General features: G+C 40.6%; 1 protein-coding gene across 1 annotated transcript in view; it reads left to right on the forward strand.

Annotated features, from left to right (window-relative positions):
• The window catches only part of Slc9a9 (solute carrier family 9 member A9), a 559,136-nt gene that overhangs the window by 338,305 nt on the left and 205,938 nt on the right, over window positions 1-14,893 (forward strand). Inside the window, exon 11 of the mRNA XM_005366691.3 lies at window positions 1,071-1,182. Coding sequence (XP_005366748.1) covers window positions 1,071-1,182 — 112 coding nt within the window. The remainder of the gene's footprint in view (window positions 1-1,070; window positions 1,183-14,893) is intronic.

The raw sequence follows: 14,893 nt of genomic DNA on the forward strand, positions 1-14,893 counted from the left end.
AGAGAGAGAGAGAGAGAGAGAGAGAGAGAGAGAGAGAGAGAGAGAGAAAGAGAGAGAGAGAGAGATCATTTACTCCCTAGGAGAATAGACAAAATCTAGACCCCACTTTTAATATAGAGGGTGTTCCTTCTGTAGGGCTGGAGTAGGAGGTAACCCCCAAGGAAGCAAGTATCTGATCAAAGGGACACTGAACAACTACAAACGTCCCTAAGAAAAACCTGCAGCTCTTGTCCTATGCCTTGGAAAATGGGATGATGCCTCCCTCTGTCACAGGCAGATGGTCTTAACTTCTGGAGAACTTGCCATCTCCCTGTCCCCACTATTCACCTGAATTTGGTGTTAATTTCTTACCACATTCTGCTGAGCTCTCAAATTTTATCTGAAACCTAGATCTTAGAAGGAAGAGAGCTACCTCACCCCAGATAGCTTCATCCTGCAAAGGACAAGCTAGAGCAGACAGACCACCAAAGAAGGACTAGAGACAACGGCAAAGGAGGGAGGCTTACGGCTGAGCTTCTCAGTAGATGCTCACTTCTGAGACTGTGCCTTTAGGGAAGTAGCTCCTGAAGTAGCAGTTGAAATATATATGTTGACAGTCAGCTCTTCTCAAAATTAAATGAAAAAGGTAAGCAAGCCTGCTAGAAACAGGCACATGAACTGATGGGAAGTGAGACAGAAACCACCATCGGAAATATATTTATTCCTTCCAAAGTGCTCATGGAGAAGATAACACCACGGTGCCAGGCGTCGCTACTTCACAGCTTCCGGCAGAACTGAAGATAGAGTCAGTCACCGGCAACATGAACGTGATGGGAAAATGTAGTGATTGAAATGGCATTCCAGTACCAACTTTCAGCCAAGCATATGTTCAAAGAAAGACAGAGTTTTATGTCATCCTGGGAAGGAAATGACATTGAACGATGAATTCGGTGAGCGAGTTAGACATAGATGAGTTGTCATGTTTATCCTTGTTTTCTGGGTCATATCCTAGAGAAGCATATGGACATGATATCTGAGCTCCTTCAGTCGGCCCCTCTGCGGCTATGTTTTCCTCAACGCATCCCAACCAGCTAGCGATTTTTGTTGCCAGAGCCTGCAACATTTATCCCCTCTCCTTCCTCCTGAATCTGGGCAGGAAACAGAAGATCCCCTGGAACTTCCAACACATGATGATGTTTTCAGGTATGTGGGGTCATTGCTCATTCATGCTGCCACCCTCCTACCTGTGCAGAGCACAGAACGCCATGGGGGACCCAGAGAACATATGGAAAACCTGAGTTGTTTTTACCCTTGGACCCAGCACAATGCTCATCCCTCATGGCTGAGCAACAGGGAGTGCCCACTCCCAATGAGAAGGGAAGTTAAAGGGAATTCACTGCTGTGACCTTGAGTATCTGAGCAGCAGTGAGCCTCAAATGGTACTTTCCTCTGAGCTATCAGAGCAGTTTCCATATTGAGGAATTTGATTACTATCTTCTTCGTTCCAGTATACAGTATTGATGGTACCATCCCCCTCCCTGCGCCTTTACCACCCATGCAGGACTCCAGAAATTTCTCGTGGTTATCACAGAGATAATCAGATCCATGTGGGCTCAGTCATTAGTTGAAAAACATGTTAATTAAGTACCTGTAGGTGCCCAAGTGTGGATCCAGGCTCTGTGTGATGGAAACACCAGTCTCCTCTCTCAGGTAGTGCAATGTTCTCATTGCTAAGATGTGGACAGAGGCTCTTTTCTAGAAGAAAATATAGCAAGTGAGTTTGCAGACCACTGAACTACTCTGAAGGATTACAGTTGTTTTCTATTTATCTTTCCCTAATTGGAGGCAGAATTCAAAGACTCTCTGTCCCGTGTGTGTGTGTGTGTGTGTGTGTGTGTGTGTGTGTGTGTGTGTGTGTGTGTGTGTGTACACCGACAATGCATTTAGAAGAGGCCATTGGCAGGTCCATGACATTAAAATGGAAAAAGTGTGCCATCAGAACAGTGCCAAGAGAGTTGGGGCACATAGGCAAATATGAAAAAAGTGAGAGAAACCAATATTTATTGATATGCGTTGTTTGCTGTTTATAGATCATCAGTCCTAGGAAGCTAATATTAAGCTGTTTTGTGCATAGGATCTCTAACAACTTAAGTACTTAGGCCAAAGACAAAAACATTTATAATTCAGACTTCACCTCCATGCCAACCAAGTGTTTTGGAAATTCACATTTTATAATTTTGGTTATGAGCCTAGCCTTTAATGGCTGAGCCATCTCTCCAGCCCAGAAATTCACATTTTAAAAGTTATTTTATTATGTGTGTGGCGTTTTGTCTTGTCTGCATGTGTCTGTGCACCAAATATGTGATTAGTGCCTAGGAAGGCCATCCCCTGGAACTGAAGAAGGATGCTAAAAAGAAATCCCATGCTAGTTCAGAATTAAGTATAATAAAGGGTTATTTATTTAGGGGTAGACTCACAGATCACAATCCTCTGCACAAACGGGGAACGGGGACTGAATCACACTGCCGGAAGAGAGGCTGGATCGGCGCTTTACATTGGCATATATAGTATAAGAGGCCACATCCAAGTGGGTGGGTAACTTAAAGGCTACTGGCTGTAGGAATTCCCACAGCATGGAACTGGAGTTATGGATGGTGATAAACTGCCATAGGGGTGCTGGGAGTTTCACCCACATCCTCTAGAAGTGTTCTTAACCACCAAGCCATCTTTCCAGCCCACAAATTCACATTCTTTAAAGTGGTGCTGGCTGTAGAAGGTTTGTTCCCTCCTTGATTCTGTGCTGTCCGAGTCCACAGCACCTGCTGCAGCCCCCAGGTTTGGAACGAGTTGTCTTATCAAATATGGGCACGTGGAGAGCCACAGGTACACCTTATCCTTCCTAGGGCCTCTGACAGGGATTTCTAACACTTCCAGACATGCTGTGGTGAGAGTCATAAAGAAGGTGAGGTGTCAAATTGACAGTGGCCGGTGACTTAGGGCAACATTGACCCTTGACCGTGTGCTAACTTCTCTTATGTGAAAGTAAAGGTAACCTTACTCACTTGAAATTTGAAAGCCAGCACTGGAGTGCAAAGTGTTATGTGATTGGAGCTGCAGAAAAATAAACAAACAAAGCAACCTTAGAAGAGGCCAACAATGTGGTATATGCAGACAAGGATTCATAAAAGGTCTACAATCTGATGGTGTCTTTATGATTTTTTAACCCTTTCTTTGATGTTCACACATGAATATAGTAAGTTTTTGGTCATTTTTTCCTCCCACTAATTACCCTCTGTCATTCCATTTCCTCTCCACTGAAATCTTTTTTCTTTCTAACAAAACCCCCTACGACTTTTGTGTCTATTTTACTAAGTTTTTAATGGCACAGGAAGCTTGATAGTGGCTGCTTGCATGAGTTTAAGCAAAGGGTAATTTACTGGATTCTGGGCATTTTATCTGTGGATTAACACCCCCAAGAGTCATTAATGGTCCACAGTCCCTCAGTGGGGGGTAGGTAAGATCTAATGAGCCCTTGGCACCGGGTCTAAGGAACCCATATTGGTAAAACAGTGATGGACCCAGTCTTACGCGGATCTTGTGCAGTTAACTACAGCCAAGATGAGTTCATGTGTCCAACAACCAAGTCAGGCTCAGAAGAGACACAACGCTCTTCCCCATCCTCTGACTCTTACATTCTTCCTGCTTTCTCTTCTGCGGGCTTCTCTGAGCATGGAGGAACTGGCTTAGGTGTTCCGCTTAGGCCCATGTCCTCCACTGTCAGTTATTCTCAGCACTCTAGGCAGTTGTGAGTCTGTGCAATTCACTGTCACCAGAAGCTTCTCTGACAAAGGCTGAGAGCAGCACTAATGGCTGGATATAAATGTAAGTAGTTAGAAGGTAGTTGGTGCTATGTCTGTCCATTTAGCAGAACAACAGTAATAGGTTCCCCACTAGAGTCCATGACTGCTGCAACCATCGGCGTTCTAAAAGTTTGCAGTATCAGGCATGAGTTCCTTCCTGTGCATTGGGCTGCAAATCCAATCATAAAGTGGTTGGTTATTTCATACTGGTCCTGCCACCATAGCCCTGTTGAGCATTGTCAGCTTGTTACTGTAGGTCATGGGGTCCACAGCTGGGTAGGATTGCTGCTGGCTTTCTCCCACAGAAAAAAGCATCCTGACAGGGTGGAATGGCCAGCAGAGAGGGGTCTCCAAGATCGACTCCATTTGACTTCTCTGTGTCCTATAACCCAAGCCTGTAGAATCTTGAGCAATAGAGTCTTACTGCCTAGTTATGGTGAGAAAACAAGAACTCCTAACCAAACAATAGTCTATATTGTTTGGGGGGCTTCTGAGGCCTCCTTGACCAACAACTCATCATAGAGAGGTTGTTTAATAACCTAGAGCTTCTGGGGAAAGCACTGTTTATCCATAGCACGTCTACTTAAACGGTGTGTGTGTGTGTGTGTGTGTGTGTGTGTGTGTGTGTGTGTGTGTGTGTGTTAAGTGCTCTCAAGTTTGACTCCCTAACCCTGAGGAGTTGAAATGCTTGGTTTAATTCATGGGGATGCTGGTAAATGTATTACCATCACTGAAAATACTAGCAAGTCTAATCTTCAAGGCACTAACTATATGTGACCCTGATGTCCAGAGAATGCTGCAGGCTGTCAGCATCTATGTCACCTGTCAAGCACTGACTGGAATAAATCTAAGCAACACAGTGATTAAGTTACTTCTACATGTTTTTAATAATATTTTTTAAAGTGACTAATATTCATAGTATTGCTTGGTACACAAGGAAAAGCGCTGAAGTTTCCATTAAACAACTGCCCTCATTTCAAACAATGTTACATACCTGTGTGATGGGGCCCAATGATATTGCAAATCAGAAGTCTCATTTTGCCTTCCCAGAGCCTTTGAAACTGGGGCAAGACAGGCAGGGATTAATGGCCTTTATTTCTTGGTTGCTATTTTGTTTCATTTTCCCTCTAATTTTTATTGTGAATTCACACAACATAAACGTTATAATCTTAGTGCACAGTTATTAGATGCATTCCTAAACTGTGTGATGATCACCACCCATAGTCACACTCTTTACATCCTGTAAAATGGAAACTGTATGCATTAAACATTAGCTCCCATCCCCTCCAGCCTGCAGAAACTACTATATTCCTTTTGGCTTCTATGATTTTGACTACTGTGGGTTCCTCATTTATGCACAATTGTGTTATTTTTGTCTTTTGTGATTGCCTTGGCATAGTGTTCTCAATATTTGTCCATGCTGCAAAATAATATAGAATCTCCTTCCCTTTAAAGTTGAATGATAGTCCCTTATGTATGTGTATAAATATCATATATTGCTTACCCAATCATCTATCACTCTTGGGTTTCTTTTTCTTAGATAGTACAAAAAAAATCCTGCTATGAACATGGGTACACAAATCTCTTTAGAAACCTTGCTGACAATTTTAAATATATATCCAGAGGTATAATTGCAGAATCAAATGGTAATTCTACCTGCTAATTATTTGGGGAACTGCCAAACCATCTTCCATAGCAACTGTAGTATTTCATAGTCCCACCAATGGTGCCCAAGAGTCCCAATCTCTCTGTACCATCACCAACACTTGCTTACTTTGTCTTTTATGCTACCTCACTGTATGAGGTAGCAGCACATTTTTTTGATTTGCATTTCCTTGCTCACTAGTGATGTGTTTCAGGAACACATCGGCCATCCATCTTTTTACTCATCTCAGATCAAGTCTTGTCTTTTGGTGATGGAGGAAGGTCATAGGCTAATGAAGAAACTGCCTTGGCCCAGCCTTTAGGTGGGTGGAGTAAACAGAACAAAATGCTGGGAGGAAGAGGAAGTGAGCTCAGACTCGATAGCTCTCCTCTCTGGGGCAGATGCGATGAAGCTGCAACCCAGGATGGACATAGGCTAGCATCTTCCCAGTAAGCGCACCTTGGGGTGCTACACATATTATTAGAAATGGGCTAGTCCAGGTGCAAGAGTTAACCGAGAAGAGGCTAGATATAATGGGCCAAGCAGTGTTTAAAAGAATACAGTTCCCGTGTAATTATTTCGGATAAAGATAGCCATGCAGGAGCCAGGGCAGCCAGAACACAGCCCTGCTGCGCTCCTTCAACATTTTGGCCAAAGACTTTCAACAATTCTGATTCCTAGATATTGACCCTTTATGAGATAGATGATTTGCAAACGTTCTCTTCCATTCAATTTATTTCTATTATGTTGTGCTTAATTTGTCTTTTGATACACAACATATTTAAAAGCTTTCATGAAGTCTAGTTAGTTTGTCATTTAATTTTATCATCTGTCCATTTGGTGTCCTAACACAGACACCATTGCCAAATCTGATGTCACAAAAATTGTAACCTGTATTCTCCAAAGAATGTTATTGTTTTAGGCTTTGCCTAGTTATTGGTACATATGTACATGTGTAATTTGGGAGCAGAACATCATTCTTTTGCACCTGGATACCAGCTGTCCATTTCATTTATTCAAAACCGCACTTGTGGTTTTGACTGATCTTGGCAGCTTTGTCAAAAATAATTTGACCACACATGTGAGATCTTATTGTCAAGTTCTCTCTTCTATCCCATATGTTTGTCTTTTTCCTGCACCACACTATTGAGATGATTGAAAGTTTGTGTGGGGTGGGATGGTGTCTGTGTGTGTGTGTGTGTGTGTGTGTGTGTGTGTGTGTGTGTGTGTGTGCATATGCTATAGGACAACCTGGGGTGTTACTCCTCAAGCAACATCCAACCATTTTTCTTTTTACCACATCTCTTATTGGCCTAGAACTCACCCACAAAATTAGGCCGACTATCTAATGATCCCCAGGTCTCCACCTGTCTCGTCTCAAGCATTGGGATTGCAAGTGAACACGACCATGCCCAGACTTTCCTTTTAACAAGGCTCTGGAGATTGAACTTTGGTCTCATGCTGTCTCCTCAGTAATTATTAAAGGGTTTTAGTAAACTTTAAAAACATGGAAACATGAGTCCTCTTTATTCTTTTATTTTTTTCAAGATTATTTTCGTTACAGAGAGTTGGGGAGGTTCATTGAGATTCGTAAGAATTTTCTATGTTTTCAAACAAAATAGTTATTTGGGGGTTTTGATAAACATCAAATTAGGTAGTATTGCTAATCTTAACTATATCAAATCTTATAGTTCATGAGCATGGAATGTCTTTCCATTAATTTCTGATTTTAATTTAATTACTATTTTATAATTTTAATTTCATCACATTGGTTAATATGTATTTTTTCTGCTGGTATAAATGGAATTACTTTTATAATTTCCCTTTCAGATATTTCCTTGTTGGTTTATTAAAATGCACCTGATACTTGTGTATTAATTTTGCATCTTTCTATTTTGCTGAATTCATATGTTATCTGTAATAGCTTTTGTGTATGTATATGGAATCTATAGAATTTTCTACATATAAAATCTTCTCAAGTCTGTGAGCAGAAATTATTTCACTTCATTTCTAACTTGGATAACTTTATTCCTTATTTTTCCTTATTTGTTCTGGCTAGAGTTCTTAGCACTGTGTTGAATAGCAGTGGTGATCGTGGGCATCTTTGCTTTCGTCTGAACAGAGGGAACTCCCACTACCAATTATGATGCTTGATGTCATTTTTTCACAAGCGGCTTTTGTTATGTTGAAACGATTTTCTTTTATTTCTAGTTTTCTGAGCATCACTTAGTCATGAAATGCTGGGGAGGGACCAGCAAAATCGCTCAGTGGGTAAAGGTGCTCCCCACCAAGCCTGACAACATGAATTCAGTTCCTGGGTCCCATGTGGCAAAAGTAGAGACCCATTCCTGGAAGTTGTCCCCTGACTCCCTGGCCTTCACACACACACACACACACACACACACACACACACACACAAACATGCATCTCTAACTCCAGATCCACCTGCCTCTGCCTCCTTCAGCAAATCCTACCGGCCTGCGCCACCAGAACTGGCCACACATGCATCTCTATATAAAATAATTGTAAAAGAAAGCCAGCAAACTGGACCAAGTGCCTTTCCTGCATAAACTGACGTCATCATGTGATTTGTCCCCTTCATTCTGTTGATCCAGTTTGCTCCTCTTTGCGGTGCTGAGCCACCTTTCTGCCCTAAGAATGAATCTCACTTGGGTATGATGAAGAATTCTTTTAACGTAGTGTTGACCTTGAGTTAAGGTTTCTTCTTTCAGTAGTCATCAGGGATGTCAGCTCACTAGTTTTCTTGAAGTGTCTCTGCGTGGCTTTGGAGTGAGGGTGGTGCCGACCTTTCAGGATGAGCTAGAGTGTTGTCCATTCCTCTCATTTCTTTAGAGAAGTTTTGCAGGATAAGATCAGTTTGTTTTTTGTTTTTTAACACTCGGAAGAATTTACTCAGGAAGCCACCAGGGTTTGCAATGTTCTTTCTCACGAAAAACATATTATCAGTTCCATCTTCTAGCAGTTATGGGACTGTTCAGATTTTCTGTTCATCTTTACTGAGCGTTCCACATTCAGTTTGCCTACAATTCTTAATTTCTACAATGGATGGTAAGTCCCCATCTTTAGTTTTGATTTTAGCAATTTGAATTTTCTCTCATTTCTTAATATATCTAGCTTAAGGATTGTTCATTTTGTTGACCTTTTCCAGGAACCAACTTATGAGTACATTTATTTTCCCTGTAGTGTCTCTACCCTACACTTCACTTATCTCTGCTCCAAACTCTATTATTTCCTTCTATCTGGTAGCGTCAGGCTTTTTTCCTCATTCTTTGAATCACAAGCTTTGTTTGTTGAGTTGTTGGCACAAGATCTTTCTTGTGTTAATGAGATAATAGCTACACATTTCTACCTTTATCTCATTGTATCTTGAAGATTTTGCTACGTATTTTTATTCTCAGCCATCTCATAATTTTCTACATCTTCTTCAGATGCCATCTTTAATTTCTTGGTTGCTCGTATGCTCGTGTGAGGATATGTCACGTGTGCACAAATACTCACAGAGGTCAGGAAAGGGTGCTGGGTCCCCTAGCCCTAGATTTACAGTCAATTAGGAGTCATCTCATATGGATGCTGGTAACTGAAATGGGGTCCTCTGGAAGAATAGCAAGCATCTCTTCAGGCTTTCAGCCTCCGAACTTTCCAATGAGTAGTCTGCTGACCATCTCACCAAAGACTCTGCCTATGGTAAGTCACGGAGTCCTGCTTATATGAACCCTTCCTTTGTGTGTGTGTTTGTCTTTTGATAACTAAATATAATGTCTTTTCAATGTTTATCTGTTTGGGTTCGCCTTCATTGAAGTTCATTGGATTTCTCAGATATTTATATCCATGCCTTTTATCAAACACAAAGGGGAAGCTTCCCCTGACCCATTATTTCTTTGAGTGTGCTCCATGGCCTTTCTCTTTTCTCATAATGTGTCTCCTTAGGCTCTCAGCATTTTCCTATCTTTTCCCGCCCTTTTTCTTGATCTCAGTAGCATCCCTTACCTAATCAATGATCTTCTTCTATATGCTCAAATATGCCTCGGAATTGCTCTAGTGGATTTATATTTGAGTAACTCTGCTTCCCAGTTCCAGAAGGTTTCTGGATCCTCTGTTTTCCACCTGCTTAATATCTACAGTCTGTTTATACATACAGTGCCGTGTTTTGAAAAAGAAATGTCCTCCACAGGTTCTGTATTTCAGAACTTGGCTTCCAAGTTACGCTGTTTGGGGAGGTTTAGGTGGTGCAGCATGCTGTGGGAAGCATGCCACTGGGAAAGGGCTTAGAGGTTGTATAGCCTCACCCTGCTTCCAATTTGATCTCTCTGGTTTGAGATACAAGGCTTCTGCTTCCTGTTCCTGCCTCTGTGTCTGCCATCCTCTGTGTTTGCTATCATCCTTTCCCCTCATGCTGTTCTCATCCTTCTGAACTGTAAGAATAAGCTTTCTTCCTTATGTCATCTTGACCATGGTATTTTATTACAGAAACAGTAAAGTAACTCTTTCCATATCTTCCTTTCCTTCAGAGCCTTTTAAATGGAGTTGTTTCTGTCACTTACCGATATAACCTTCTGCTGGGTCTTTTTCTATTGTTTTTTCTTACAAATAGCTGGAAAAGCTGAGAATAGACTTCTTTTTGTGGTAGTTAAATATTAAACATTTTAATCTAATATTTTGTAAATTCAGAAAATATACATACACCCTGCCTTGGGTTTGCTTTCTTTTGTTGTTGTCATTTATGTTTGGTTTTAGATTAAATTTAATTTAATTTTATAGTTATTTATTTTAGCTTGAGTAGGCTGTTTTTCTGTAAAAGACCAACCTGAGCTATAAGCATCTCAGATCCTTCCAAGCTTTTGGCTTTCTCTGAGCTTGCACAAACACTTTCTAATTTCACTTCAATATGCAGTTATTTTTTAAATGTACTAGTCTTTAATATATGACTCCTGAATGTAGAACAAGAGAAAAATGAAAGAGGGAACATGAAAGAACTCTCGTCCTTTAAATGTCCAGGAACTCATTTCAACTAAAAGGTGAGGAATTTGCAATGCTGAACAGAAGTGCTACAGCAATGGCTGTTGTCCTCTCTCTTTGTACCCTGGTGATGAGGACCAGCAATCAGCTGTCAGAGTCCAAGCCCATGACATCAGCCTACTGGTTCCTTCCAATTGTTTATAAGGAGCTTCAAATCTCACATGTCAGACTGCCCTTTGATAGACAGCTATTACTTGTAATCAGAGACTGCTCATTGATTTCTCGATAGCCCAGACTCGAAACTATAATTACAACACTGCTTGGCCAGTAACTCCGGCATATTTCTAGCTAGCTCTTGTATCTTGAATTATCCCATTTTTATTAATCTATATCGCCATGAGGTTGTGGCCTAGTGGTTCTGAGCATCTTTCTCCTTTGGCAACTACATGGTATCTCCCTGACTCTGTCTACTCTCTTTCTAAATCTATTCCAGCCTAGCTATATTATGCCCTGCTATTGGCTGAAGCATCTTCTTTATTAACCAATGGTAATAAAACATATTCACAGCATTCAGAAGGGAATCCCACATCATCTCCCCTTTCCTGTTTAAACAAAATTGAAGGTTTTAACTTTAACATAGTAAAATTATATATAACAAAACAAGTTCAAGCAATAATTACAGTTACAATGTTTAGCTTCTTTGTATCTGGCAAAATTAAAGAAAATATATTATCATCTATTTAATCTTTGTGAGTCTAAAGTTTCATATCTAATTTATCTTTTATCATAACTGAGGAAAACTATAACTATGTCTTCAAGTCTTCAAAGACCCCAGAAGGATACAATATTACCTAAGTAAACAGGAAGTGCATTTTAAGCAACTTCTGAAGTTCTAGAATTGACAGAGACATCTTGCTGCCTGGACAGTCACCCAAAGTTCTTCTATAAACTTGGGGCATCCATCTTCAGCGTACAGGCCCATAGTATCCAGCAGACTTTCCCATAAAGCAGAAACCTTGAAAGGCTGTTTCACCTATCTTAGTAGTTTGTCAGTCACTTTCTTCTGTACCCTGCAGAACGTCTGTCAGTTTCTTCTGAGAGGCAGGAACCCTGAAGGACCATCCCATCTTTTAGAATGTTCAGCAGTCACTTTTCCGTAGGCCCTGCATGTCCAGTTCATACAGGATACCATCAAGCAGACCAGGCAAGAGCAGTTTCTTACCCAAATGGCTAAACTTGTCACATTGAAGGCAAATTCATAATGGGTTTCTTTAATGCCCATCAACCTCTCTGAAGTAATTGGTGCTTCCAAAAGCAGACATGTCTCACTGTTGAGGAAAGTCTAAGTTTTTAAAACATTTTAAATGCCATATTTTGTAGGTCTTTGAAGTGTTAAAGATTATCTATCTAACTGAAATATATCTCTATATACCTAGAAAACTTAATTAATATGGCTACAAGTTTGACTATTATAAATGGCTACCTATTAACCTGTGATTTTTAATTTTACAGTACATTTTAATGAGTTGTCTAAACAGATATTAAACAAGAATGGAAATACATACAACAAAATTGACCTTAAATTTGTATCAATAAACCAAGATTCATACTAATGCAAAGTATTCATCTCATATTATATCTCCTTTATTGTTTTAAAGAGATTGACTATGACCATTAACGATTTATACCTAACCCCTTTTAAATGAAAACAAACATTTATAAATAATCATTTTAGGAATTTGGGTGTAGTTTTCTCCAAACTGCTTCCTGCTTTTTGTTGGGTGAAGTATTTTTAGGGTTCAAGGAGAACTTTCATGGGGTCTTGTTCCATCAAACCACATTTGTCTGGAAGGAATTCACAGGTTCCCATTCTTTGTGGAAACGAAAGCAGAACCTCTTTTCCAAAGTAACATATCCTTAGATTCAAATTTTGAAGTTAAGATATATATGTTGGTTTAGTTTAGCAGCCCTCCCCCAGAATCAAATGTCTCTCTGCAGTCAAAAAATTCAAAAACACAATAATATACATAATCTAGACTCTATGTATATTTCATCTTAATGTGACCTAATTTTCTTTTCTCCTATACTCTATGACCGTCTATACTCTTTTATATTACTTTTACTGTCTCTTTAAAGACTTTGTTTTAGTTTTTCAACCTATTTTTATAACTGTCTGTACTTTTTTCTTATTTCTCCCAGGCCTAGTATATTTATCCAACACTGTAACCCATTCAGAGGTCTCTTTTTTTTTTTTTTATCTGAATCTGTCTTTATTATGCATCTGTAATCATTTTCTGACCAGGAGCACTTTTTTTTTAATGCTAAGCAGGTATGGCTAGGACCAACTCTGTGACCCTGTCTGTTTGCTCCACCTAGTCCAACATGGTGGAGGCATGTTCACCTCCTCTGTGAGCCATGCACACCATCCTAGCTCCAGGGATGTAGTGGGTCTACATCATCATTAAGAAAATTGTAGCACTCTGCTCACAGACAGACCCCATTTAAATGTTCCATAGCCAGACTTCCTCAAAAGAGCCAGAATCATTTGTACTGGTGAAGCAGGAAGCCAGCATTTAAAGGAACCACTCAGTTTTTGCCGCTAATGCTGAGTCAGGAATCCTTCTCTTAATGGAATCGCTTCTCTGTTTACCTCTAGCAAACAGAGCCCACCCGAGAACATGCTACCAAGAAGCCATGATTAACTCTATTCTTTTATGTCTAGAATTCCTTTCCAAGCTCGCTCAGGTTTTATGTGCACATAGTTGCCTCATATTGGCACCATTATGTAATTGGAGACTGTTCCATTCATTTCCTGGCAACTCAGACCCAAATAATCACACATTAACTGTATTAATTACAGCTCTGCTTGGCCAATGACTCAGGCATATTTCTAGCTAGCTCTTTCATCTTGACTTAGCCCATTTCTATTAATCTGTGTATCACCACAAGGCTGTGGTTTACCAGTAAAGATTTTGATTATCTTTCTTCTTTGGTAACTACATGGCATCGCCCTGACTCTGCCTACTCTCTCTTTAGCTCTTCCAGTCTGGCTAGATTCTACCCTCCTATAGGCCAAATTAGCTTCTTTATTAACCAATGGTAATAAAACATATTCATAGCATACAGAAAGGAATCCCACATCAGTTACTATACTATCCTAATGTGCTTTCAGTTGCTATGATAGAAACAATGACCAAAAGCAACACGGGGAGGAAAGGGTTCATTTGACTTACATGTCCCAGGGATAGCTCATCACTGAGGGAAGCCACAACAAGAACCCAAGGCCTGGAGACAAGAACTGATGCAGAGACTATGGAGGAACGCTGCTCAGTGGTTTGCTCTCCAGGGTTTGCTCAGCCTACTTTCTTGTGTACCCCAAAACCACATGCCCTGGAGTAGCATCACACACAGTGGCCTGCTCATGCCCCCCCATTACACACACATCAATCATTAGTCAATAAAATGCCCGAAAGACATGTCCACTATTCAATCTGGTGGAGGAATTCTCTCAATTGAGGCTCCCTCTTCCCAGGTGAACCTGACTTCTGTCAGGTTGATAAAACTAACTAGTATATATACCAAGGGGAAAACAAACTGATCAGACTTACCACAATTTATTGTTGGAAGCTTGTAATGGATATCTTAAACCTTCCAATTCTAAATATCCAAAAGCAATTACTGTTAGCATTCAGACACTTAACAGTGGCCTGCTCTCAGGAACCTGGTAGGACAAGTCAGCCACAGCAGCCAAAATGTGACACTGGAGCCACTGCAGCCACCAAGCAGAGCACTCTCCCTATACACATGCACTATACCCCTTATAAAAGTAAACTTCCCACATGAGTTCTGTTGTACAGTGTGACTTTACAGTACCCCCTGTCTCCAACCCACTAACTAAACTACTACAGTTTGCCATCACTAAACTACTACAGTTACATCAGACACACTCCAGCAGTATAAGCGTCATCCAGGTGAAGAGATGAATTTCTGTTCTTTCCACTCTTCATTTCCCCAGGGTCTCCCTGTCAGAACATGTAGAACATATAATAACTGGGCATCCTGCTTACAACTCCACAACCCATTAAAGAAATAACTGTGAACTGAACCCAGCTTCTTGACCTTGAATTTAGAATCTCATCTATAGGATACTACCTCAGATTTACTCTCAAGGAAATGGGAATACAAGTTAAATTAAAACCATGTCTTTCCTAAAGCAAGCCAACCCCAGCATATGTGGCATGTCCCTCCTGCAAACCCCAACCTTGTCTAGTTCACAAAATGTTCAACACATGGGTGGGCTCCTCCAAGTGACAGGTTGAGGTTTCACGATGTCTCCACTGGTGAGTACCACACACAAGGTGACATTTCTCTAAAGAAAATACTGGTTTAGGAAGGTCAACATCCAAACTGGCTAGGCCCCCACAAAGCCAGA

Source organism: Microtus ochrogaster, unplaced genomic scaffold, assembly GCF_000317375.1.
Source record: "Microtus ochrogaster isolate Prairie Vole_2 unplaced genomic scaffold, MicOch1.0 UNK12, whole genome shotgun sequence".
Lineage (NCBI taxonomy): Eukaryota > Metazoa > Chordata > Mammalia > Rodentia > Cricetidae > Microtus > Microtus ochrogaster.